The sequence below is a fragment of the Chiloscyllium plagiosum genome, unplaced genomic scaffold, assembly GCF_037043375.1.
Source record: "Chiloscyllium plagiosum isolate Xiang-an unplaced genomic scaffold, Cpla_swu_hap1 HiC_scaffold_53X, whole genome shotgun sequence".
Lineage (NCBI taxonomy): Eukaryota > Metazoa > Chordata > Chondrichthyes > Orectolobiformes > Hemiscylliidae > Chiloscyllium > Chiloscyllium plagiosum.
In genome coordinates, this window is record NW_028270191.1 from 23,607,793 (window position 1) to 23,635,459 (window position 27,667).

The following is a 27,667-nucleotide window of genomic DNA, read 5'->3' on the forward strand; positions in this document are numbered from 1 at the left end:
CAACTCCGACAGGTAAATCAAGCCCGCGGCTTTTTACTTGAACTGTATGTTCCTTGAAACACCAAAGCATCTTGATTGCTTTGGTCAGTCAGAAAATAACAATGTAGCAGATAAATGCATAGGTGTGCACATCTATTCATCAGGTACCATTTAGTCACTTGAAAGAACAAAGGTATTTACTGGACAATTGGCTCCACCATGTACTTGCCTATTCACCTTGGACAGCCCATTCAGGATGGGTACCAGAACATATGTACATACTATGGGAGAGGTAGATATCAAAAACCATGAGAAACCATAGTCTGGGGAAGGGTGAACAATAATGGTCAATGAGAGAACAGCAAAACAGGAAAGCAGATTATTGTCTGAGTGGTGATAGATCAGGAAGTACAATGAGACCTGGGTGTCCTTATACACCAGTCACTGAAAGTAAACATTGCAGGTACGGCAGATGGTGAAGAAAGCAAATGGTATGTTGGCCTTCATAGTGAGAAGATTCGAGTATAGGAGTAGGAAGGTCTTGCTGGAATTGTACAGGGCTTTGGTGAGACTACACCTGAAATATTATGTGTAATTTTGGTCTTTTTATCAGAGAAAAGATATTCTGGCAATGGCGGGAGTGCAGCAAAGGTTTCCCAGACTGATTCCTGGGATGGCAGGACTGACGGATTTAGAGAGACTGGATCGATTAGACTCAGTTTCACTGGAGTTTAGAAGAATGAGTGGGACCTCATAGGAATCTATAAAATTCTAACAGGACTAGACAGAATCAATGCAGGAGGGCGTTCCCAATGACTGGGGAGTCCAGAACCAGAGATCACAGTTTATGGATATGGGATAGGCCATTTAGGACTGAGATGAGGAGGAATGTCTTCACCCAGAGAGCGGGGGACGTATGGAATTATCTGCCAAGGAAAGAGACTGAAGTCAGAACATTGAATGTTTTCGAGGAGTTTGATATAGTTCTTTGGGCTAAATGGATCAAAGGGTATGGGGGAGAAAGCTGGAACAGGTTACTGAGTTTGATGTCAGCCATGATCATATTTAATGGTACAGCAGGCTCGAGGACAAAATGGCCCACCCCTGCTCCTATTTTCTATGTTTCTATGAGAAGGCATCTAGCATGGGGCACAGACCCAATGTGTTACACTGCAATTCCCCCTCCCTATCCCCACCCTGACTCAGGAGGAAACAAGTCTCCTAGGGCTCAACTCAAAGGGGATATTGGTATGGCACCAGCCTTATGCGCATGAGCCACTTGCCTCATTGCACATGAAAGGTTGTTTAAGTAGAATGGAATGACCAGGGATTCTCATGGAGCACAGCACTTGCTACAAAAGACATAGCAATATTTGAGATATCTGCAGTGGATACATCAGTTGAGCCAGCAATACGAACAAATCGGGGCATCTTTACGCAGATTGGTATTGCTGTTCTGGTTACTGTATGCCAAAACTCTCAATTCACCTGAAGAAAAGTGTTAAACAACAAGTTGACTCTGGAACTTAAATGACCATAACTTGGTCAGTGAGCCAAGCTGGCATTACGCCAGTGTGCCACGGTACAGGTCTGCACAAAGTGCAATAGGTGTCACCTCTGAAAGCATAACCCATAGCAACTACATCAAGGACTTGTTGGTCTTTCATGGCTAGTCATTCAAGTTTGGTTGCAATCTTGCATCCTTTGCAGCTCACGAATTGGCATGTAGCCATTCACCAGTGGTATTTCTTTCAACAAGGGAGGATTTAACTGTTGGATGCAGCTAGAGTAACACAAAGGCGTTTACAATGCACAAGTGGAAGCAAAACATATTTAAAGCACACATCCTGCGACAGTGAACATTTTAAATGATTTCACTTTTACAATATATCTTACAAATCAGTCATTACTTAATTTAGAAGAAAGTAGAACAGTCATGGAAAATCCAAACAAAACACACAAAGCACACAAGAGGGATAGGCACGTGGTGGTTTTGTGATTGTGATTGTGCAGAAAGAAGGAAATAAAACAAGCAATTCTGAAGCATCTTAGCACATCTTTTAGAAACTTCAGAAAACTTTTCAAATGGACTGAATGCAGTTGGGACAAACAATTAATAGGAAGGAATCATGGTTAATTACAGATTAGAAGAGTTGGTCTTTGGGACATTTTGTGTTTCTATTACTCTCCAGTTGCATCTTGAAGAAGTTTAGGTAGCTGAGTGCATAGTGCGAAGCAGTACATAGGGAAAAGAAAACTCTCCTGGAGATATTCACTGCTAGAATCACAAAGGTCCCTTGACACAAACATTGAAGGCATCATAGTCCTCTTGGAGGACTATCCCTGCAGGCCTCTGCGGCCTCACTCAAGTACAAACGCAGCTGGGGACTTCGAGCCAACTCACATTTGATTCCTTCACAAGGCCCAAGCAACAGACTTTGCTGCGGTATACTACTGCTTGGGGATAATTGTTCTTTACTTCCTCTGCTAAAGAACCACTATCAGCTCCTCTTTCATTACAGTAAATTGTCATTACACTTCAGCACAAAGCCCTTCTAACCTATTCACTTGCCTCACTGTTAATGTGGTATTTTCGAATCAGCCGCTACATGCAACTCACCACATCTGCTCAGGTCTGACTGGCCAGTACAACTGAAGTTTGTCATTAAATGATGGCATGCACATCCAAATAAAAATAAGTGAAGAGGTGGAATGTGCAGGGATGTGGAGAGAGAGGTCAGTATGTAAATCACTACTTAGGAGGGCCAGCATGGATCCAATGGATCAATAGTCCAGATTAGAGTGGTGCTGGAAAAGCACAGCAGGTCAGGCAGCATCCGAGGAGCAGGAAAAATCGACGTTTCGGCCAAAAGTTCTTCATCAAGAATAGAGGATCAATAGATCAATAGCCTACTTCTGTACTCTAACAAGGCTCTGATTAGAAGGGTTAAACTGACCTTTTTATCTCGAAGTCCTTTGAGAAACAGGAATGCTCAGAGGACCAATAATAAACAGAGGAGATTTTCCTGGATCACCAGGATGTAAGTATCAGAAAGTGGGGCAGGTCAGAACCTTTCTGTGCAAAGAGGCCCTCCTCATTTCAGTCTACTAATATTAAAGGATGAAAATTCAGGAGCATTCCTGCACAGATGTGGCTCCAATCCATCCTGATTTCAAATATGCATTATGATCAGATTATCCTGGAAAAAGACCAGTAAAATGCCCCTTATTTGCTTCTCTTTCAACATCCCATTTGCTCACATCTGCATTTTTGCTAAGGTGAGTGAACACAAGAATATTAGATCTTAGCCTGGTCTTTAGAAACAAAACATACACTGGGGAAACAGTCGAGCAAAGCTTAGTGTAGCTCACTGGGTGAAAAATACAATCCCATGACCTCCTTGACAGTAAACAATTGACTTGGCCTCAATTGGTTTGTGCAGAAACCCAATCCTCTTACTGTTAGAATGAAAAGTTAACTTTTATTATCATCTATTTACCTCAGCACCACTAATGCTGAAGACAATTAGAAAGAATTTCATAGCCTATCACAGGGGATGGTGAGCATGGCAGGTTGTTCAATCTATTTTACCACACACAGTTGTAAAAGTGGCCAATTAGGAAAAGGGCCCAACTTAGGCTATACAATTATGTGGTACTCAAATGAGTCAACTACTTGCCAAATTTCAAGATAAACAGTTGCCACTGCTCTCTCAGAAAACACAAATTAATGTGTTATCTGAATAACAGAAGAACAAAACCATTTGACTAATACCTGCACAGTCTTGATGGGGATCAAGTAACAGACAGTTCACTGGTTCCAAATATTAAGGCTGTCACTCAGATACATCAAGCACCAGGAGTTCAAAGAATAGATTACTTCATTGCCAGAATACTTGCTACGGCAAAGGATTTGTATTCTGTCCAAGTATCAAGACCAAGACAAATGTAAACTGTATCTGTGTATGCCCTGTCCCACTGAATGTAACAACCATGAATCATGTACAATAGAATGCAACATTTTCAAGTCAACGAGCCTATAATTGTGCAAGCGTAAGACAAAGCCATTGCTGAAAACGTGTACCAACATAGAATCAAGATTCCTATTAGTGGAATTATGTCTTGGCTCAGGTCTTGTCTCATTTCAAATGGAAAGAGCAAGCTATTGGACAAATCTAACAAGCCAGTGGAGTCGGAAAATTGGATGCAGTATCAAATACTATTTTTCTCCGCTGCCTTTCTGGGACGGTAAAGGAAATAACATTAGCAAATTCAAGAAGAGACTGTGTTACAGGCTGCAATTAAAGTTGATGTGAAAGATAAAGAAATGCATGGTTTATTCCAAACCTTGAGACTGTCGAGATGGCTTGAACGCCTTTAGATCCTGTACTGTCTATTGTCCTAAAGCCTATTAATTTAGAAGGTTCATATATTGAACATTCTCAAAACAAATTTTAGCCAGAAAAATAGTTCCAGGAAATCAAAAGTTAAAACTGAAAATATTTAGCAAATACATACCATTCATTTTGGCAAATAATATTAACTACCAACATGTGGAGAATGCATTACATGTTTACTGAAATTCAAAATTGACTCCGGCAATACATACACAATGTTGGGTCCCACTTTCGGACTATTGTTAATGTGACTGACTCGTGAAAAAGCTAATGTGCAATGCAGTTTGTTTGAAGATATCTAGCTGACTGATGTTTGCAAATTAAAATATAATGCATTAATTTTTACCTTCTCCAAACATAAAATACCATTTATTTCTGTACCAACATGATTCTATTTGAATAAAAGAAAAACTGCTAGGCACCAACTAAGAAGATAGATTGCATCTGTTTATTATGGGTAACAGAATGGTATCTTTGTTTCTAATAAATGCATTTCGATTTGCATTTAAGGGTACAAGGTTACCATCTGTACTTCTTCCGTTAGCTTAACTTTAAGCAAAATGCTATATGAGAATGGGAGAAAGTGAGGACTGCAGATGCTGGAGGTCAGAGTTGAAAAGTGTGGCACCGGAAAAGCACAGCAGGTCAGGCAGCATCCCAGAAGCAGAAGAGTCAATGCCTCAGGCACATTCCTGAGGAAGGGCTTATGCCCAAAACGTCGATTCTCCTGCTCTTCAAATGCTGCCTAACCTGCTGTGCTTTTCCAGCGCCACACTTTTCGACTGTTATACAAGAATGCAGAAGATGCTCTCAACACTTTTTAAATTTAATGAGGATTCCTGCTTCTATCACCCTTTCAGTGAATGATCCCTACCACGGTCCAGGTGAAAAGAATTCACCTCAACTGCCCCCGCTCCAGTTACTTTAAATCTATGCCTCTGATTATTGACCTCTTTGCTTAGAAAAATGGGTTGTTCCTCTCCACTCTACCCAAACCCCAATTAAATCTCTCCTCAGCTTTCTCTGATTGAACAAAATATCCCCGTGTGATTTATCTCCCAACTTATGGCATGGTTGTTACTTTTGGAAGGGCAGGGTTTTTTTAAAAATCGATTTGATCACACATTCGGCTTATATGTGTATCCGTCCCTAAATTGAAGAAAGTGGGTGTGCCGCACAGCATGTGATAAGCAAGTTGCAATGTCACCTGCCCACTCACCCTGCTGTTGTCAAATTGAAAGGGAATGTTTTTGTCCCTGCACTTGTCATGCCACATCATGAAGTGATAGACAGGAGAGTGAAACATTTTACAAAACAGCCATCAGAACTTTCAGAACTGAGTTTGTTTCAATAGGGGATGAAAAGAGTGATTAGGATTGCCACATTCTTCTCCAGCAGAACTTATTGAGTAGAGCAGTGATGTCCACACAAGGCGTTTTGAGCCTGCAGAACCTGGTCATCAAACTTAGCCTCATTTGAATATTTATATTGGAGGTGGTTTGGTCCTGGTTGGATATTCAAATATTTGAACAGTTCAATTTGAAGGCACAAGAGCAAAGCAAAGAGTAACAACTGGAATATGGAAAGCTTGAATGAAAAAGAAAGATGAGGAAGATGTGCATTGAAAGGTGGGAAAGATACTGCATACAATTGCTTACAGTATTTGATCTGGGAATGTTTCAGCATTCCAGACTGACACAGTCATTATTGTCTATGTTATGAAGAAATGTTAAGAATATTGTTCATTACTACTTGGATCATACATAACATATTTCATATTTAATGCAGGTGCCATAATGGGGAGCCATAAAGCTCTCTTTGAATATATTTACAACACCACTTCACAGAATGCCCAGAGTAACTATATCCCAATGCTCTGTCTCAATTCCTGAAGCTGTTTTTCTTCTGAGTATTTGTTTTCAAGAGAATGTTCAAACTATAACCATTCTAAATCCAAACCATGTGACACACTGATTAGCTCTCACTCTGCCCTGAGCTTTACTGGATCCAAACCATAAAGCAATACCACACACCATTAAATATTTCATTCACCTCCATTAATTTAACTTTGATCATGCAGTATAAAAAGAATACATTATAAAAAACCAAGTGATCTTGTTCATAGGCCACTCTTAGTTAAATCACTCAAGCTATGTCAACCTCTCATGAAATATAAAACCTGTGGGTATACACCTAGGAGAAACTGGGTTTCCCATCACATAGAACATGGTTCAATAATTAATTCCATCTGAAGGATGTTAAGATGCTCAAGCATTAACATGATTGAAAACATGCAGCCATCAATTCCTGTGCCGGTGAAGTTCTCTCTACCTTCTGTCAACTTGCATGAGATACAATTAGATTTGCTGAAATTGGTCACAGTATTAATATTTCAGATACTGCTAAAACACATTACATGCTAAAACATCGTATCACTATGTCTTGGAAAATTGTTTGATATGTACTGCAGAGCAGACGTTGGGCAGGGGTGGGGTGCAGTGGCAGGGGCTGGCTTGGATTCTGCAAGTCACCTTACTTGAATAGAATAGATTAGATGGACCAATAGTTACTGCATCGTTATCACAAATTTGGTTTGGCAACAAATTGCATGCACTTTGCATTTAATTTGCTGATATAAAGGTATGATGATGGAAAACACAACATTGTATGTTCAAGACTGCCAGATTATCATCCACTAACATAAAAGAAAAGCACCATATAATACACTAAAAAGGATATGAATGTATCAAAATTTTAATAGCGTATCTCCTCAGTGGATTCAAAGGGCCTAAAATGTACATGGCAGGTGTGGCACTAAATCGGAAGATAGCTTTTCCTCTGTTTAGTACTATAAAGGTCTGTGAGGAGAAAAAGAGGAAAAATTGTTACACAGATTGAAAACATATAATGTTCAACACATTTTCATGCAGTAGATAAGTCAGTAAACGTTACTTCAATGGACAGCTTGCAGAAAGCTGAAGAAAACATTTCTAATGACTAGTTCTGTGATAATTCCAACGCGTTGCATCAACAAACATTTTCAAAGAGAAGTAGGAAGCATTTTGCTGAATATGACAAGGGACAATGTCAAACTTGCAATGAGAATCGGAAACAAGTTATTTCTAAATTCACAAGGCTTAATGCACAGTAGCTGGGATCTTGGACATGAATAAAGATGGACATTAGTTCAATACAGAGAAAAGGTTAGGTGAATCACAGACTCTCGCTGTTGAAATGCTAAGTAAAGAACTTATCGTACAAGCAGAGGGACACAAACATAATTCAGAAGTGCCAGCAATGCAAACAGGTTGTGCAGGTGCCCTTTACATACAGAATCAATTCAAATGAAAAAAAACCCTTTCATACCACAACTCTATGTTTAATTCTAGATTTAAAACTCATTTCACCATCATCATCTTAACTGTGAGACGTTTCATGGTCAGCAACTTTATGTATAAGCAAGATTACAAGACAATATCCAAAAGATGAAAACTGTAACATTAGCAGAATTGTATCCCATGGAATTTTGAAAATAGCTATGGATACAAAAGATCATTCTTGCCTTTTGAGAGTGTCCTTTCAGAATTCTAATCCTAATGTCTCCCTATTACATTATCTCAGGTAAGTTTTTAAAAATTAAAACAAGTCTGATATCTTAGCTTGAACAATCCTCCCTGCCAATCTGTTCCCATTGTTGAGCACCTCCTGTGTAAAGGCTTCAATACAACTGTGATATCAAAGGTTGATAAAGGTCTGCTGAATTCTTGTAAATTACATTCTTGTGAAACCTTATCAAGGGCGTAAATGAACATTTCCACATTAACAGGGACCAATTAGTCCCAGTTTACTTCAAGTGATCTTTATGGGATTTAGCAGGACTAATTTCTACTAGGAAGTGACAGGCAATGCTCCACAGCTTTTTTGGTACATAAACTTCAATTTTTGTTTGAGTGGCAGTGTTCATGCTTTTGTGCTCAACACTGCAAATCATGTTTGAGGTGGGAATGGAACACCTCAATTGAGGCATTCAGTGCCAGAATCAGTCATTTAGTGACTAGGTATGCACATCCAAACACAGACCAATGCTATCTTTATCTTGCAGAAAACTCAAGAAAAGTACCCGTTACTGCAGCAGCTTGCATCGGAGTTTCCCAGAACAGGACAAACTATCATCAGCAGCTGCACTGTGTCAATTACAGCAAAATCATGGGTGCTCTCATGCCGTGGGTATACACCTAGGAGAAACTGGGCTTCCCACCACATAGAACATGATTCAATAATTAATTTCATTTGAAGGATGTTGAGATGCTCAAGCATTAACATGACTGAAAACATGCAGCCATCAATTCCTGGCTATTTGAAAAATATAGCTGATGGAATCAATCAATATTTGCAATTTGAAACAACTCATTATCTTGTGCACATTTTCATGTTATTAAGGATAATTCCAAAGTCATAAAATTATTTACAAAAGTCAGCAGAAAGATTTTGAATTTATTCAAACTGAAGCTATATTGTGATGTAGTTTTTTCAGCAACCTTTATCAATTTGGTACAGTATTTCATCAAAATAATACCATGGGCAATTAAATTGGTTCAATATAATTACTTACGTCTTTATATGCATTGCTTTGGTTACCTTGAAATCCACCACTGTACATCTGTATGACCATTTGTCAGGCTTTGAACTAGACAGTCCATTTTTAAGGGGAGCTAGTCATTCAATAATTTTGTGAAATATCAAACTCAACAGTCCCAAGCCAGTTTCCCAATGCCGCACTCTGAAAATTGGCGACAAATGCAATTGCGATTCATTTTTGCATTGGCGCATACGCAGCAGGTCATTCCACATTTGCATATTATCACAGCTGATTCACTTATGCGCATTATTTTAAACAAAGAAAAGTCACCTCGCACCAGCTTCAAATTGAGCAAAAGGTGGCTAATCTACAGTACAAAGTTCTAAAAGCAACACTGCTTGCAATCACCATCATTAACCAATCAACTGTATGGTACTATTAAGAATAATTTCTAACATGATTACAGGAATGTCACCCATTCACTTTCAGCCAAATAGTTCAATTTGTGAGTGGTGCACCTCATAAAGTAACATACAGACACCAAATCTCTTTGTGCCCCATACTTTGTGGTGTCCTAGTTATGAAGGTTTTCACTGAAATTTCATTCGTGATAAAGCTAACCTTAATCTCAAGCCAAAAGCCCTCTGCCCTTCTAACATTTTAGTGTTGACGTGGCACCATATTGTTTATGGTTGAAGTATTCTGCCAGTGACAAATACAAAGTGCCGACAGAGCAGCGGTTGCATTAGATATTGGTCAACATCCCAGATGTTGGGAAGGGAAAAAATATACTGGCTTTATAAACATCAATCCCAAGTGCCATTTGCAGCCATTTTGCACAGCAGTCTGAATGCATCAACAATTTCCTCATACAGTATTAGGAGAGCGTCAAGCTGAACGTTTACATATTACTGATCAATTATAAGCAATGTACAACATGGCATGTCAAATTACCCTTTGTAATGTCTGAAACACTGGCTACTATAATAAAAAGGTTACCCCTGGGCAGCAACACCGCTTGAAGAGTTGGCACAGGTGACTGGCAGTTAGCTCCACAACGGCTAGAGAAAAGGGAAGATTGAATTTTTGAAACTGTACCCCATACTGTATTTAAAGCATAAATTAACAACATCCTTTGACATTGAAAAGGCGTGTTACTTGATAGACAGTCCTTTTCTCTCATATAGCGTCCTTTTATTTCTTTAATAATGTCCCTATAAAAGCCACTATTCTGATTATAAAATTATTTTCTGAAATACAAATGCACCACTACCTTGCACTGTCATCCCCATTCCTTAAATCCACATTCAAATTATCTGCTCTACTTGTACTTATTCCTCAGCAACCTCTCAACATTGTAGAACTCCACTCTGCCCCCAGCCTTCGCTTCCTCCTACTATTTAAATCCTTTCAAAACTCAAGCTAAATATTACTGAACAACTTCTTTTCAAATAAATTCAGGCTCTGTTTTCTCTTTTGTTTTATCTTCCCACAACCTTACTGCTACCTTAAAGACCATTCAGGTTGACTTCTCCAAATAAAAACAGATCGCTGTAAATGAAGTTTCACTTATGTTACTGCATTAGTATAAACTCAGATTTTTGGGACAGAAAGGAGAAGGCAAGGTTGGCTTTTGCATGAACATGCACAACATAGCGCCGCACTATGAATGCATTGAATGCATCAGAGAGTTTAATTTGTATTTAATACAATAAATTTTCCAAAAGGGGGATTTTGAAAAATCTTTTGGCCAGGTTTCCTTATATACAATGATTGCAGAGCATCAAAAGATATCAAATTTCAGAGCAAGAAAATGACTTAAATTTGTATCGCATCTCAGTAACTTGGAAATGTGTCATAAAGGCAAATGCAACAGCTATTTTGCGCAGAGCAATATCATTAAAAGTGCAACGACCAATAAATTTGCTTTTGGTAGCATCGGAGAAGGTTTACGGACAGACTGCCCATTGTTTTCAAATGGTGCCACGTATAACACAGGCAAAGTGGGATCATGGTTCAGCACTTCTTCCAACAGTCAGCTTGTCTGAAAGCCCAGCACTAAAATTTCACCTTTGATTATGTGCTCAAGGCCTGAAGAGGGTCCTGAATCCACAATCCTTCTGTCAGAGGTATAGTGCTACCAAATGAATCAAACTGAGTGACTTAATATTTTCCAAGGTCACTTTAACCTGACTGCAAAGGCAAAAAGTTCAGCGTGCAGTGTTTTCAATTGGGAAGGTAGGATTAGATTTGAATTTGTTAAATCCTTCTCCCAATGATTCACTTGGTAATTACACTGTTCATTGTTACCATGAGCCATACAAACCAAAAAGATTCCAGGTTTGATTTCCTGGCCTTGCTCGAATTAGTTTCTGGCGGTAGAACTGTAATGACTAGCCTTAGCGCCACTAGATAGCGATCCTCTCCCTGAACGCTGAGCATTGATTGCAGCTGGAAAAGTACATGTACATGAATGTTGGCTTGGCTGTGATGATCCCCTTTGCCCACCTAAAACGCCTACCATCTCTCAACATTGGCAACGTATACCAGCTACTGGTGGGTTGGCAACACCTATGACTGTGCCCAGCACATGACTGCACCTCTGATATAGGTGACGAGAGAGAGATAAAATGTGACAGAGGCTGGCAAACAGACAAAATGAATCAGGGGCGAAGTAATGGTCATTCTCACTTATTTAATGAGTGTGATCTCACCATTTAATATGTCGGATTCAGATTGTACAGTGAGAACTTTGGAATCAGATATGTTTATTACATTTTCCTTTGAGGCTGACAGAAACATCTGTATCCCATCATATTACAGAGCTACAGAAATGTCAAGATTGACTTTTCTCAACCTCACCTACCTTATTCAGGATCAAAGATTTGAAGATGATTGACATTGTTCAATACAAAAAAAGGTTAATTTCCACAATTTCTCTTTACTTAAAATGTCTACTTTGCTTCATATTGCTTAAATCACAAGAAAAACTGCTAAATTGCACATAAACTGTACCCACTGTAGGGTTCATTCAACCAGACGAGCCTAGATGTTCAATTATGGTGGAACTCAACTAAATTTATATTTAGCCCAATGAATCAAAGCTCAAGCCTTCTGTGTTACATTTTCTAGAACAACAGCAAAAAAGGCAAGATTCACAAAGTATCTGGTGAGAGTACCGATCACATATTGTGCAAGTCAGATCTGACTAAGTTACAGGGCTGCGTCTTGTCATGATTGAATGATATCCTACCAACTTAATATAGGAGGTCTCTTACAGTCTCAGGTTGGATTTTTGGCTTGTAGTGAATTATCTGCTCTTAGGCACAACACTAGCAATATTACAAATAGCAACATCTACCCAAAGACAGGGAGGAAGAAAGCAAAAAAAAAACAAAAATATAGGTTGCATTCTTAATCCTAATAGTTACTCAATGATCTTTGTTCTGAGCATGTGTTAATGTGTGTGCCACTTGAGGACATTTTAAAAACCCTGCGTACCTTATTCACACATAAACAGCCCAGAGAGCAAGGTATTGCAAGTACAGAGAAGCCCATGGCATCATATCATCATACCACTTCCCCCCCTCTCCCCAAAAGAATAAAACTTGGCAAGAAAGACATCTACTTTTCAGTTCCTTCCCAATTATCCCCTTTCATAAATAGCACATTTTAGCTAAGTATGGAAGTATCCAAAAGGGATCAATGGGCATTGAAAAACAGCACCTCAGAAAAACAGCGTTCTTCTTCTCCTTGGAAATACACATAAACAATCTCAGGAAAGATTTAAACAATCCTTGGATAAGCACATGGATGATTGTGGGATAGTGTAGGGGGACGAGCTGAGAATAGTTCACAGGTCAGCGCAACATCGAGGGCCAAAGGGTCTGCTCTGCACTGTATTGTTCTATGTTCTACATTCTATGAAACATCAGAAACTCTTAGTTCATGTGTCTATTTTTGTGGATGGCACCTTGTGTACTCTTTAATCTATGAGTGTCTGTTAAGGACTAGCAAACCCTCAGTATGACAATAAACTAAAACTGAACTGACCTCAAACTGGGAGATGGCCAGTTGAGGGGGTGGGGGAAACAGTCCTCATCAGGCAACTGCCTTTTTCAAGTGGAAGATGGAAGATGACTGAGTGAGGAATTCCCAAACACTTCAGCTGGAAAGCTGGATGCTGCCTTCATAAGCTACTAAGATCAACACACACATCCCCTGGTATCAGTGAAATACCCATCACTGTCACAGGTCATATGCTTTTCCTAATGCACCAAATTGAAATTGTTGCTTATTAATTAGCAATCTTAAAATGAATTCCAAATAATTTTAGATACCTGTAGCTCTCAAACCCAAAAATCTTACACCCAATAATTGAATGGCTAGCATTAAAGGTGTTGGCCTGCTATAAGATTTCGTCATCGCTGAGAATATAGCAATGCTTTCACAATGAAGTTTAACCTAAGGGATTGACAGGGTTTAGATCCCAGGGGGCAATCTTCTACCTTCTAATGGTGAGAAACAAAGCACAGGCCTTACTTTCCTGAGCCCAAAACCCAACATGAAAAGAAATGCAATGCCAGGAAAAGAAGCCTCTTATATTTTTAATTTCCAAGACGCAAAACTGGAAAAAGTGACATTTGGAGAACATAACAGCACCACCATAATATCCAATAATCCAAATGTGGGAATTGCATGTTCAACAAAGTCTTGGAATTCATTGTCACACATAAGCAAATAAAATGCAACGATGTGGTTATTATCAAGGAGAGACAAGAAACCAGTTTACTCTTTATAGCAAGACCATAAGAAACAGGAACAGGAGTAAGCCATTCAGCTCTTTGAGCCTGCTCCACCATTCAATACGGGTCATGGCTGATCTGACATTTCTCTCGTCCACTTTCCTGCATTTTTCCTGCAACCCTCGATTCCCCTACTGATCAAGAATCTGTTGATCTCAGCCTTAAATACACACAAGGACTCTGACCCCACAGTTCTCTGTGGCAAGGAGTTCCAAAGACTCACAACCCTCTGACAGAAGGAATTTCTCCTCATCTCAGTCTTAAATTAAGTTCAAGAATATTTGTAAATCCAAAAAGGAAATTTATTTCACTATTAATCTTTTAACATAGGAAAAAAATTCTCAATCCATTTCATAGATTTCAAGGACATTAGGAGGATCAAATAAACGTGTGATCAAAGTCATGAGCTTTAAGGAGGTGATTACAGGATGTTTAACAGACAGGGTTCAGGCAAGCAACATTGTCGAGCAAGAGGCCAGGCAGCTAAAGGAAAAGTTGTCAATGATACAGCAAACAGAAGGGATTTAAACATAAGAATCAACATTTTAAATTTGAGGTGTTAGAAGATTGAAAGCCAATGTCAGTTGGCATGAACAGGAGTAAAAGGCAATTGGGACCTAATATACAATAGGATATGGGCGAGGTTTTGCAAAGCTTCCTAGTAGTTTTCAAATTTGAATCTTGCTTTATACCTGTACATTATTAATAGTTACACTCACTCTCCCCCCCCACCAACCCAATGCCACTCAGTCTCAAATAATTCACAGTTTACTCGAAGACAGATATTACATTTTAAAGGGTGCAATTTAAAAGAGGATCCATGAACAGAGAGATCTGGGAGTATTTATGCATGGATCTTTGAAGATGCTAAGACTGGGCAATAAAGCATTGGGGATTCTGGGCTTTATAGACAGAGAGCTGAGTCTCTGGATTAAGAGTCCACTAATAATGCCACTAATCAACTCCCCAGAACAAAGGTAGGGATTTATGTTGAACCTGTATGAAACACAAGTTTGCTACATGGTGGAGCATTGTTTGCCGGCATTTCTGGGCACGACCCTTTTGGGAAGTTTGAAGGCTTTGGAAGAATGTACAGAGAGATTCATTGAAGTGATGGCTCAAGGAATGTGGGATTGCAGTATGTTCAAAGATTAGAAAACAGCAGATTTGAGAGAGATATTTAAAAGAATGAACAAAGAGAAACTGTTTTAAAATAGCTAAAGGGTCATTTGGCAGACGGCATAAATTTAGGATGATTGTCAAAAGGAGAAGAGTCAAAACGTGTGGCACTGGAAAAGCACAGCAGGTCAGGCAGCATCTGAGAAGCAGGAGAGTCAACGTTTAGGGCATATGCCCTTCATCAGGAATGTGGGGTGGGGATATTACAATAGGATATGGGCGAGATTTTGCAAAGCTTCCTAGTAGTTTTCAAATTTGAATCTTGTTTTATACCTGTACATTATTAATAGTTACACAGACTCCTGCCCCCCCCACCCCCACCACCAACCCAATGCCACTCAGTCTCAATTAATTCACAGTTTACTCGAAGACAAATATTACATTTTAAAGGGGAAGGGGGCTGAGAGATAAATAGGAGGGGAGGTGGTGCTGGGGGGAGGTAGCTTGGAAGGTGATAGGTAGATGCAGGTGGGGGAGTGATAATGGTAGGTCAGAGCAGAGGTTACATGAGAGACAAAAATAGCAATAAATGGTTAGAATTAGGAATACATTGTCTGATGAGGAAACACAATAAAGATTCAATAATCATCTCTAGAAGGAAACTGGACAAAGACTTTTAAGGAGAAAAAGAATTGACGGGACATGGAGAAAGACTGGGGGAATGGGACAAACTGGATTGCTTTTCAAAGGAGCACCGCAGATTCAATGGGCCATATGGCCTCTTTTGTGCTGCCCTATTTCATGATTCTCGCATGAGGGATATTATAGCTTTGGAGGATCCAAATGTGAATACACTAAATACCCAATGAGCAGTTGATATTGCAGCAGCATGTCAGGGAAGGGATCCAGGAGAAAAATGTTAGCTTGTGTGGCACCACGCAAGCTATACTGATTCCCTGGGAGCAGACAGCATCATGGGTCAATACCTGTACAATGGCATTTGGTAATTATGCCAAGCAGATAACAGCCTGTGACACTATTTCTCCAAGGGAATCAATGGAGTCTATATACAGTCATAGAGATGTACAGCACAGAAACAGACCTTTTGGTTCAACTCGTCCATGCTATACAGATATCCCAAATTAACCTAGTCCCATTTGCCAGTATTTGGCCCATATCCGTCTAAACTCTTGCTATTCATATACCCATCCATATGCCTTTTAAATGTTGTAATTGCACTTCCTCTAGCAGCGTGTTCCATACACACACCACCTTCTGTGTGAAAAAGTTGCCCATTAGGTCCCTTTTAAGTCTTTCCCCTCTCACCTTAAACCGATGCCCTCTAGTTTTGCACTCCCCTACCCTGGGAAAAAGACCTTGGCTACTCACCCTATCCATGCCCCTCATGATTTTATAAATTTCTATAAGGTCACCCTTCAGCCTCCGACGCTCCAGGGAAAACAGCCCCAGCCTGTTCAGCCTCTCCCTATAGCTCAAACCCTCAAACCCTAGCAACATCCTTGTAAATCTTTTTTGTACCCTTTTAAGTTTAACAATATCCTTCCTGTAGCAAGCAGACCAGAATTGAATACAATATTACAACAGTGGCCTAACCAATGTCCTGTCAAGCCGCAACATGACATCTCAAGCCCTATACTCAATGCACTGACCATTAAAGGCAAGTGTACCAATGTCTTCTTCACTATCCCATCTACCTGTGACTCCATCTTCAAGGAACTATGAACCTGCACTCAAGGTCTCTTTGTGGGGCAACACTCTCAAGAACTCGACCATTACCTGTATAAGCCCTGCCTGGATTTGCCTTTCCAAAATGCAACATGTCACATTTATATAAATTAAACTCAATCTTCCACTCCTCAGCCAATAGGCCCATGTGATCAAGGTCTCATTGTACTCTGACATAACCTTCTTCACTGTCCACTACACCTCCAATTTTGGTATCATCTGCAAACCTACTAACCATTCCTCCTATACTCACACCCAAATCATTTACATAAATGATAAAAAGCAGTGGACCCAACACTGATCCTTGTGGCACATCACTGGCCACAGGCCTCCTGTCTGAGAAGCAACCTTCCACCATCCTCTATCTCCTACCTTCAAGCCAATTTCACGATACAAAAATCTTCCTGTATTTCATGTGATCTAACCTTGCTAACCAGTCTATCATGGGTAGCCTTGCTGAAGACTCTCCCTTCATCAATCTTCTTCGGCACTTGTTCAAAAAACTCAAGTTAGTGAAACATGATTTCCCACGCACAAAGCCACATTGGTTGTCCCTAATGAGTCTTTGCTTTTCCAAATACGTGTAGATCCTGTCCCTCAGAATCCCCTCCAACAACTTACTCACCTCTATATAGCACCATTACACAAACAAATGTTCCCCTTTCCCCCCCGTTTCTAAAGTGAATAGCTTTCCAATATGCCAAGTAAATTGCTGCTATTGGACACTACGCCATGAGATGTCAGCAGTGCATTAAACTCATGCCACAGACCATCTTGTCCACCAAAAACATTACATCCCCAAATTGCTCACCAGGGAAATCATGAAAACGTCTTCCACATGCACTGCACCAGAACAAGTGCCACATTCATCTCAAGAGAAACTCAACTCCAAAGTCTTACTAACTGCCCAATGTGTCGTCTTCGCATGATAGCATCTTTGAACAATCCACCAACAGCAACGTTCAAACATTCTTTCACGTTGAAAATCAAATAAACGGTGACAGAGTGTCACAAAATGTCACATTTTCCCCCAAAAAGTGGCTTCTCATCAGTATTATTTGGCAAATACTTACACAAGGAACACATTACAATCCATTCTACACTGCCAATCAAACAGTAGAAAGAATGGGATGTGGGCATTAACACTTCGTGCCTATTCCTAACAATCCTTGAAATGAGTAGTTTACTGGGCCATTTTAGAGGGTTGTTAAGAGTCAACCACATTACTACGGACATGGAGTCACAAGTAGGCTAGTCTAGGTAAGGATGGCAGATTGTCCTAAAGAGCATTTGTGAATTAATCAACCCTCAGAGAATGGGAAGAGAATGCTGCCCAGATATTAAGGCCTACCAGTTCCTTTAAGGAATTCTTTTAAGGTAACACGTGCTCTTTTCAGAGTTATATTTGCATGGTGCTACTGTAAAAACAGTCTTACTCAATGATACCCTGAGAATAAACAAACATATTTGGGCCGAATGGTTTCCTTCTGTACCATAACGATTCTGAGATTCTAGTTGATGGTTTATCATCCAACTATGCAAGTAATGGAGATGAGAGCAATCTTCTCCAATTTAATGATAGGGAGAGATGGAAAATGCATCCAAGCAATTTATTATGGTAGTAAGGGAACATCATTCATCAAGTGGAAGATGTGCAATTCTGCCTTTGGACAGCAAGATCTAAAGCTGATGTACACATTATTAGTCAACACCTACTGCTCACTTGTTGCTCATTATTTCAATATTTATCAAAAAAAGGCAAATACCTTGGAAGTGTAGTATACTGATGCAACACAATCATAATGTAAGCAATAAGAGGAGTTGATAATTTGGCCTTTCAATTCTGTTCCATTTGGCAAGGTCATTACTGGTCTTGTACCTCAACTCCTCCTACCCACCCTTTCCCCATATCCATTAATACCCATTAAAATTGATCAACCTTGGTCTTGAATATATGCAATGGCTGAGCGTCTGGGGTAGAAAAGTCTAAAGACTCACAACCCTTTGAGTGAAGAAGTACTTCCTAGTCTCAGTCCTAAATAGCTAACCCCATGTTTTCAACTATGACTCCATGTTCCAGATTCTCGAACCAGGTAAAACAATTTTACCCGCAAGAATTTTATGGCCTGGATTTTCACAAAGTGTGAAAAGAATGCAAATGGCCAAAAATCAAAAGTCACACTCCTAATCTCAGCATCTACCATTTTTGCAAGAGTAAGAAAGAAGAGGTAAGTCAGGATTTGTGCAACGCTCATTTCCTGAAGTAGTTGCTTCCACGCATGTGGTTTTGGGAACCTGGGTGTCTGAAACACTGTCATTTTTCAGAGAGGTCATGTCCCCATTTGGAGAGATAAGGTGCCCTTGGGATTGTTAAAAGTTGGCATGATTGTAAAAAGCACATATACTACTTAGAACTGTTGAGGGAGGCTATAAAGAGGAACTGACAAAAGTGTCAAAGCATTTAAAATTCCTGTCATTTAAATCTATGAAAGAACTGTCTGGAGTTTTTTTTAAAATCACTGTCTACCATTTCACTCTGTCTGCTGACATCAGCCTAAGGACTTTCATTATTGAATTAGTGCTACATGACATGATTCCATAACCTTCCATTATCATAGTAGGGTGCCTGCCTTTTCACATTTTTTATTGACTGCTCCAAGTGGTGAGCGTTTCCTTGAAGTGGGATAATGAATCCTAACTATTGCGGTTAGAAGGGGTTGTGCACTTTAATGACATATTTGTCATTATAAGGGATTATATAGTTGAAGGAAGTTAGATGAAGTGTTTGCTTTTGTAAATGAGAGTACCTCTAAAAAACAAATAATCTGCAATACACACACATTATTCTAACTCAACTCAATCCTAACATCTGCCCATGGTACATATTGAGTGAATTAGCATGGTAGGTTCAAAGCCAAAAGGTGGTGGGTAAGAGGCATGGGTTGGCATGAGTCAATGTGGGGACTATAAAGTGCCATGAGAGTTGGGTAAGTGACATATATGGGAGTGGCATAGGGAGTGGGGCAAGGCAGTGAGAGCTTAATTGACAAGGGATGTAATTGTATTAGGGCAGTTCAGAGAAGGTTCAATAGATTGATTCCAAAGATGACTGGTTTGCCTTATAAAGAGAGATTGAGTAGTTTATACCTCTATTCTCTAGAGTTTAGAAGGATGAGAGGAGATCTAATTGAGGTATATAAGATGCAAAAATGGGATTGACAAAGTAGATGTAGAAAAATGTTTCCTCGTGTGGGGGAATCTGGAACGAGAGGTCATCGTTTTAGAATAAAGGGGGGAGAGTTAAAACAGAGATGAGGAGAAATTACTTCTCTCAATGAGTTGTGAATCTGTGGAATTCACTCCCACTAGAGTGTGGTGGATACCAGGACACTGAGTAAATTTAAGGTGGAGATTGACAGATTTTTTATTAGTAATGGGTTGAAAAGTTATGGAGAACGAGCATGAAAATGGAGTTGAAGCCGAGATGAGATTAGCCATGATTGTATCAAATGGCAGAGCAGGCTCCAGGGGCTGAACGGCCTACTTCTGTTCTTAATTCTCAGGTTCTTATGAGACAGGCAAGGTGACTGGAGGTATGATTTTCATTTGATTACTTTCTTTCTAATTTCTAACTGTGCTAGTGCAGAGAAGCAGACCTCCCCACCATCCGCACTTGGTCTGGGGTTCCCTGGCCTGACTCCTAGGGAAGCCCATCACTCTGAAATAAAAGTTCCAGGTCACTTTATCCTGGGCTGGACATGCAGAGTTAAGAAAAGTCAGCCCGATTTGTTTCAGTGAGCTCACCTCCCTTCTTTTAAACTCCAGGGGATATTGGCCTAACTGACTCAATCTCTCCGCAAAGGACAATTCCTCATGCCAAGAGCCAGTCTATTGAATCTATGTTGCACTCCCTCAAGGGCAACTGTATCCTTCCTTAGGAAAGAAGGGCAAAGCTACAGAGAGTGGTTCAAATGTGGCCTTACAAATGCCCTGTTTAATTCTGGTATGTGGTATAATAGTGGTAAATATGGATGCGCAAATGTTAACTTCCATCAGCTGATTGTTATACCAGAGATCTTTCACAGAGTAAAATGATTGTAAACAAAGGACAAATACTAACCTGAAATGACTGTCCAGAATCACCTGACTACAGATTGGGGCAAGTCCAGGAGACCCATCTAGAATCAACGAAGCTTTCTGTAGTAAAGCTAACATTTTATCTAAAGATATCAAAACCAGGGTTCTGAATCAGCATCAAGAAATTTGCATCTTCTGTTTTAACTCACACTTACATGATAACTTCACATCTTTGCAGATGAATCGCTCACCTACAAGTTACCCAATTTTGAAAGACAATGGAACCAGACTCAAGATTACATACTGAACTAAATTTCAAGCAGCTCCAGCAGAAGAGAGAGGGAAAATAGATTTGTAAGCAAGAACTGGAAGACTCTCTCTGTCCTTAGCTACAATATATCTACAATCTTCACCATTGTTAAGGATACGAGTCAACAATTAAATAACAGTGGTCTTAGGTTAAAATCTAACACCTCAAGAACTCAAAGGACCTTAAAACTGCATTGGCTTTATCCTTCATCTCCCTTTTATACATCTTATCCATGTCTGACTATGTGTTTGCACCATTTCCTCCCCCTCCTCAGGGTTAGTATAAAATAAAATTTCTCTTTCACTCAAACAAAGTTTATAATTGGCTTATGATTTTGATTGAGTTATCTACATCTTTACTTGATGTATAAATAGCTACACTCGAAAATAAGTAAAAGATATTGTACAACTGACTGGTAGGGGGTTGAAAAGAGGGTTTGATTCACCCTTCCTCATCTGGTTACAATGTGAGACTTCTTTATTCTAGTGTTCCAATCCCTTTGTAACAAAAGCTAACATACTACACATTGTTCTGCTATAAGGTGCGCTTCATTAATGCGAATTCGCTATAACATGATTGACGAATTGGGGACACTGTTTCTAAAGCATAAACTTTCAAAGTGTGTATTGGTTATAACGTGATTCTGGCCCCATTAGTTTAAATGGTGCTGCTATTACATGATTTTCTTATAACACAGGATAGCATGAGTACGGAACTACTGTTTTATAGCAGAACTGACTGCCCTTGCCTCACTAACTGCTTGCTGTTTCTGTAATGTTAACATTCTATGATTCATGATCACATGGTGTATTAAACAGACTTAGATATTTTCTAATCACCCAGTTCAGAGATATTAAAACATACTTGAACTTGGGCCTCCTGACTCAGAAGTAGGGACACAACCACTGCACCACAAGAGCCCCAGAGTTACACATTGATAAAATTCCGAATTTCAGCAATACTGCAATCCTCATTTGGACTGCAGCAGCTCAAGAAGGCAGCTCACCACCACCTTCTCAAGGGAAATTAGGGACAGTCGATAAATGCTGGCCAGCCAGTGATACCCGCATCCCATAAACAAATAAAAAAAAGTCAGGTAATTTCTCTGCAAGGAAGGGGAAAATTCAAAGATTACCACTGAAGACAGCTTAACTAGTGGGCAATTTAAAAAATTGCATTAGCAGGATAGCGCAACTCTCTAATCTCTGACAGTCAATCTTTGTATTTTGAACAGTGTTGGGCCCCTTATCTAAGGAAAGATTATCAACATTGGAGACAGTCCAGAGAAGGTTCACTTGGCTGATACCAGATATGGAGGGACTGTCTTATGACAAGAGGTTGAGTAGACTGGGGTTTAGATGAATGAGCGACAACCTTATTGAAACATACAAGATTCTTGGGGGAGATTTGGACAGGTTGTTTCTCCTTGTAGGAGAGTCGAAGACCTGAGGGGCATCATTTCAGAAGAGGTGATCACTCTTTTAAGACAGGGATGAGGAGGAAATTCTTCTCTCAGAGGGGAGTGAATCTGTGGAATTCTTTACTGCAGAGACCTGTTGAGGCTAGGTCATTAAGTAGATTTAAGGGTGTAATAGACAGATTTTTAATCTGTAAGGGAATCAAAGTGACTGCATAAATGAAAACTTTGCTGATTGTGCTTAGACCAAGGAGTAAGGGAGAAGGGGGATTAAAAAAGCAGAGGCATCAATTATTTATAGAACAGGATTACACCCAAAACTGATGGAAGGTCATTCGGCAGCATTGCATATCCATTGCCATTTCAATAAACCACTTTGCTCCAATATTAACATTTCCATCCTACCCCTGCTGCAGTGTTCCAGCAAAGCTCAACACAAGCTGAAGGAATTGTACCTCATTTCTCGCTTGGGCACTTTGCAACCCTCAGAACTTAACACTGAGTTCAAGAACTTCAGAACATAATCAAAATGGAGGACACTGTTTACAATACCTTGCCCACCAGCAAAACCTTGCTTGCATGGGTTTGCTGTCAGCAGACCTGACTTATTATCTGCGATTAATGCCTACCAATAACACCTTTTCTACTTTTATACTGATTCTCTACTACCAGTAAAACTTTTTTGTCTTTTGTTCTGAGCACCCTCGCCATCCATTCATTCACTCATCCTCCCCTTTGTCAGCAACACAGAAAAACATCATTCTCCAGCCTCCTACAGTTCATAGAATCATAGGGTCATAGAGATGTACAGCACGGAAACAGATCCTTCGGTCCAATCCGTCCATGCCGACCAGATATCCCAACCCAATCTAGTCCCACCTGCCAGCACCCGGCCCATATCCCTCCAAACCCTTCCTATTCATATACCCATCCAAATGCCTCTTAAATGTTGCAATTGTACCAGCCTCCACCATTTCCTCTGGCAGCTCATTCCATACACGTACCACCCTCTGTGTGAAAAAGTTGCCCCTTAGGTCTCTTTTATATCTTTCCCCTCTCACCCTAAACCTATGCCCTCTAGTTCTGGATTCTCCGACCCCAGGGAAAAGACTTTGCTTTTTTATCCTATCCATGCCCCTCATTATTTTATAAATCTATAAGGTCACCCCTCAGTCTCCGACGCTCCAGGGAAAACAGCCCCAGCCTGTTCAGCCCCTCCCTGTAGCTCAGATCCTCCAACCCTGGCAACATCCTTGTAAATCTTTTCTAAACCCTTTCAAGTTACACAACATCTTTCCAATAGGAAGGAGACCAGAATTGCATGCAATATTCCAACAGTGGCCTAACCAATGTCCTGTACAGCTGCAACATGACCTCCCAACTCCTGTACTCAATACTCTCACCAATAAAGGAAGGCATACCAAACACCTTCTTCACTAACCTATCTATCTGTGACCCCACTTTCAAGGAGCTATGAACCTGCACTCCAAGGTCTCTTTGTTCAGCAACACTCCCTAGACTTTACCATTAAGTGTATAAATCCTGCTAAGATTTGCTTTCCCAAAATGCAGCACCTCGCATTTATCTGAATTAAACTCCATCTGCCACTTCTCAGCCCACTGGCCCATCTGGTCCAGATCCTGTTGTAATCTGAGGTAACCCTCTTTGCGGTCCACTATCTTACAAGACTTGAAACATTAACTGTTTCTCTCTCCAGAGATGCTGCCTGACCTGCTGATTCCTCCAGCACTATGTTTTTCTGTCAGATCTCCAACATCAGCAGCATTTTGCTTTTATCTACATGTCTACTAGCTGACTAACTCAATAAGTCTCAGCTCCCGAATGTCTGAAGACATGAATCTTGCTGGGGTATGACATTATAGATGCTCCTTTGCTACTTTCACTCATGTATGATCAAATTAAGAATATCATTCATGGATTGAATACTATTGTCACTGTCCTTATTCTAGCAGCAGCACTGGAGCAGAGCAGGCCATTCGGCCCATCAAGTCTGCTCAGTCATTTGATGAGATCATGGATGATCTGATAATCCCCAACCCCAACTTCCTGCCTTTTCCCTATAATCCTTGATTCCCTTACTGATTAAAAATCTGTCTATTTTGACTCTGAATATATTTAATAGACGCAGCCTCAATAAATGCCAAAAATTCAGTCCCCTCAGAGAAAACAATTCCTCCTCATCCCTGTCTGAAACGAGTGATCCCTTACTCTGAGATTATGCCCTCTGATCCTCGACTCTTCCAAAAGGGGAAACAACCTTTCTGCATTATGCATAAGTCCCCTAAGAATTTTGCATGCCCCAATCAGGTTGCTTCTCATTCATCAAAATTCCAATGAGTACAGACCCAATCTGCTCCATCTCTCCTCCATACCCGGGATCAGCTGAATGAACCTTCTCTGGACTGTCTCCAATACCAGTCTACCTTTCCTCAGATAGACAGACATAGATAGACAGATAGATTAAAAAAAGAAAATAACAATATCCCAAAACTGTTCACAGTATTCCAGGTGTGGCCTAACTAGTGCCTTGTATAAGTTTAGCTAGATCTCCCTATTTTATACTCCATTACTTTTGAAATAAAGGTTAACATTCTGTTGGTTTTCCCTATTACCTAACTGTATGGTTCCCATTATTATTTCCCCAGCCTCATTCTCTAGTGAGCTGATGGTAACTCTTCCATATATTATGAAGAAGCTCTTCCTATCTCTTTTTATAATTCTGGCTAGTTTACCCGCAACATTTATTTTCACCCTTTTGATTTGGTTGATCTTTTGTTGTTTTATAAAACTTTCTCAATCTATGGCTTAGCACTAATCTTTCCATACTGCATGTTTTTTTCTTACAATTAGAATTATCAACAGCCCTGGTTAGTGATGATTGGCTTATCTCCGTCCTAGAATCCTTCTTCCTCACTGGGATATGTCTTAGCTGTGAAACTTGAACTGATTTCTGAAACGTCTGCCATTGTTCCTCAACTGCCTTTTCTGCTAAACCTCTTTCCCAGTCTACATCAACAAGCTCATTTCTTTGTAATTACCCTTATTTAAGTTTAGCAAAGCTTCTCACTCTCAGACTAAATGCTACGTTCTACCATCATTAAAACCGGATTCCCGGGTGGTTTGGATTCAGATGTGGAATTTTTAACATTTTAACTTCCCACCCCAATGATGTGGGGTGCAGGTGCAGGCACAATCAAAGCATTACAGCCTCCTCTGTGTCGTAACAATTCTGTGATTCAGTGAAGTATTGATGCCACTGGACCAGTTATCCAGAACCTCTGGCTAATGCACTGAGGAACATGGATTCAAATCCCACTATGGTAGATGGTGAAATTTGAACTTCATCAAAAATCTGAAATGAAAAGCATGCCTAATGGTAACCATTGTCAATTGTCGTAAAAACACATTAGGTTTACTAACATCTTTCAAAGGAGGAAATCTGCCACTCTCACCTTATCTAGGCTACATATAATTCCAGACCCACAGCAATGGGGTTGACTCTTAACAGTCTTCTTGGCAATAAATGTTGGCCTAGCCTGTGACTCCCACATCCCATGAACTTTCAGTACTGGAGCAAATAAGCAGGAACACACAAGCATGTTCTTTTGCCAGATATCAATAACCAGTCATACAATTTAATGGAGGGGCATAAACATGCAATGATTAATGCACAGTGTTGTATTCATGTAAGTGGACCTTAAAACAGTTAAGGCTCATCGTATAAAAGATGGGTGACAGCACTGCATAGGTATGAGTCAGCTACTTAGTTGGTGACTTAGATAATAGCGATGTGCCCCAGGGATTTATGGTTGTGCCCTTTTCTGTCTTTCACATACATAAAAGATTTGAAGATGTGCATGAGGGAATAACAGTAAATTGAGAGGCATCTCAAACTCTGAAGGAGACTATAGATGAGTGGGCAGAGAATGCAGCAAATGTAATTCAGCCCAGATAAATGGAGTATGTTTTGCAAACGAGGATACATTCTAGACATGCTAAACGTAAATGGTATTAGAGTGGAGAGACCACATGCATAAACAGATTGAAATTGTGGTTTGTTGTAAGGAGAGATATATAGATTGTCAAAAACAGAAATGTAGGTGGAGGGAAAATGTTAAAAACACCAATGGGATTCCAGTTTATAAGTAGGAATGTGGAATACAAAACCAAGGAAGTAATCTATTCAAGATACTGGTTAGGGCACAGTATTATATGCAGTTTTGGAAATACCTTTATAGAAATAATACTAAGGATATGGGAAAATTGCTGCAGAGAATCATTAGTAGTTCACCAGGGAGAAAACAGAGGACTGGATTAAAAATAAAGGGAGTATTTTCAGCTGGAGAAGAAATGTGGTAACAAAACGTGGTGACAAAGGGTAGACCAGTTAAGGCTAGTAGGAGAAGCACAAGGCCTGGGAGGGAAGGATCTGAAGGAACGTTTTCATGTGAAGGGTGAGAAAGATGCTGGATAAATTACCACAAGTGGCTATTGAGAAACAGAGTCAATTGCAACACAAAGAAGAGTTCATTAAAGACTTAGAGAAATACTGAAAGGTCCATAGATAAGAAGGAGAAATGAGTGGAGTTCTGAGACATCCTCAAGTCATGAGGTGTCAAGTTCCTTTGTTTTTTTTCTCTGCTTCCCTTCTTTTGGCAACTGCCATTGCTGTATGGAGTGCACTATTTGAAGTCAATGATTCTACAACAGACTATATTAGTCAGGTGCTAAATGATACTTAATACCAACATGTCACCATTAGCATGCTCAGCTTCTCTCTTCTGTAGCAATGACTCACTGTCAGCACTCTTCCACCCCCACCTCGATAGTTTTGGAGTTTGACACAACACTGCACTCTTCTATCACCTTTGCCTCCACAGCCACTTTCTTTGGCCAGGAGTTTCTCGCAGCCCCTTTTCTCCACATCATCCCCAACCACACAGTGGACCCTTCCGCTAGAATTTTCATTTAAACCTCCATCAGCCTTCATATTTTTCAGAACTCCATCATCTTCCTTTCTCCTTTCTGCCTCCCGAGAGAGACCATTCTTTCCTCCAGATCCTCAATCACCCACTAGCCCTGCTCCCACATTATATCCCTCACTAAATTGGTTGAAGGGGGACCTGATTGAGGTGTATGAAATTATGAGGGGCATGCACAATGTGAATAGAAAGCAGCTGTTACCCTCAGTCAACAGATAAGAGAATAAAGGCACAC

At 40.1% G+C, this 27,667-nt stretch overlaps 1 protein-coding gene across 8 annotated transcripts in view; it reads right to left on the bottom strand.

Annotated features, from left to right (window-relative positions):
• LOC122543258 (sodium channel protein type 8 subunit alpha-like) overlaps positions 1-27,667 on the bottom strand; it is a 418,530-nt gene that overhangs the window by 337,583 nt on the left and 53,280 nt on the right. For all 8 annotated transcript variants that reach the window (XM_087985565.1, XM_087985570.1, XM_087985567.1 and 5 more), the window contains exon 4: positions 7,115-7,234. In XM_087985565.1, coding sequence (XP_087841691.1) covers positions 7,115-7,234 — 120 coding nt within the window. The remainder of the gene's footprint in view (positions 1-7,114; positions 7,235-27,667) is intronic.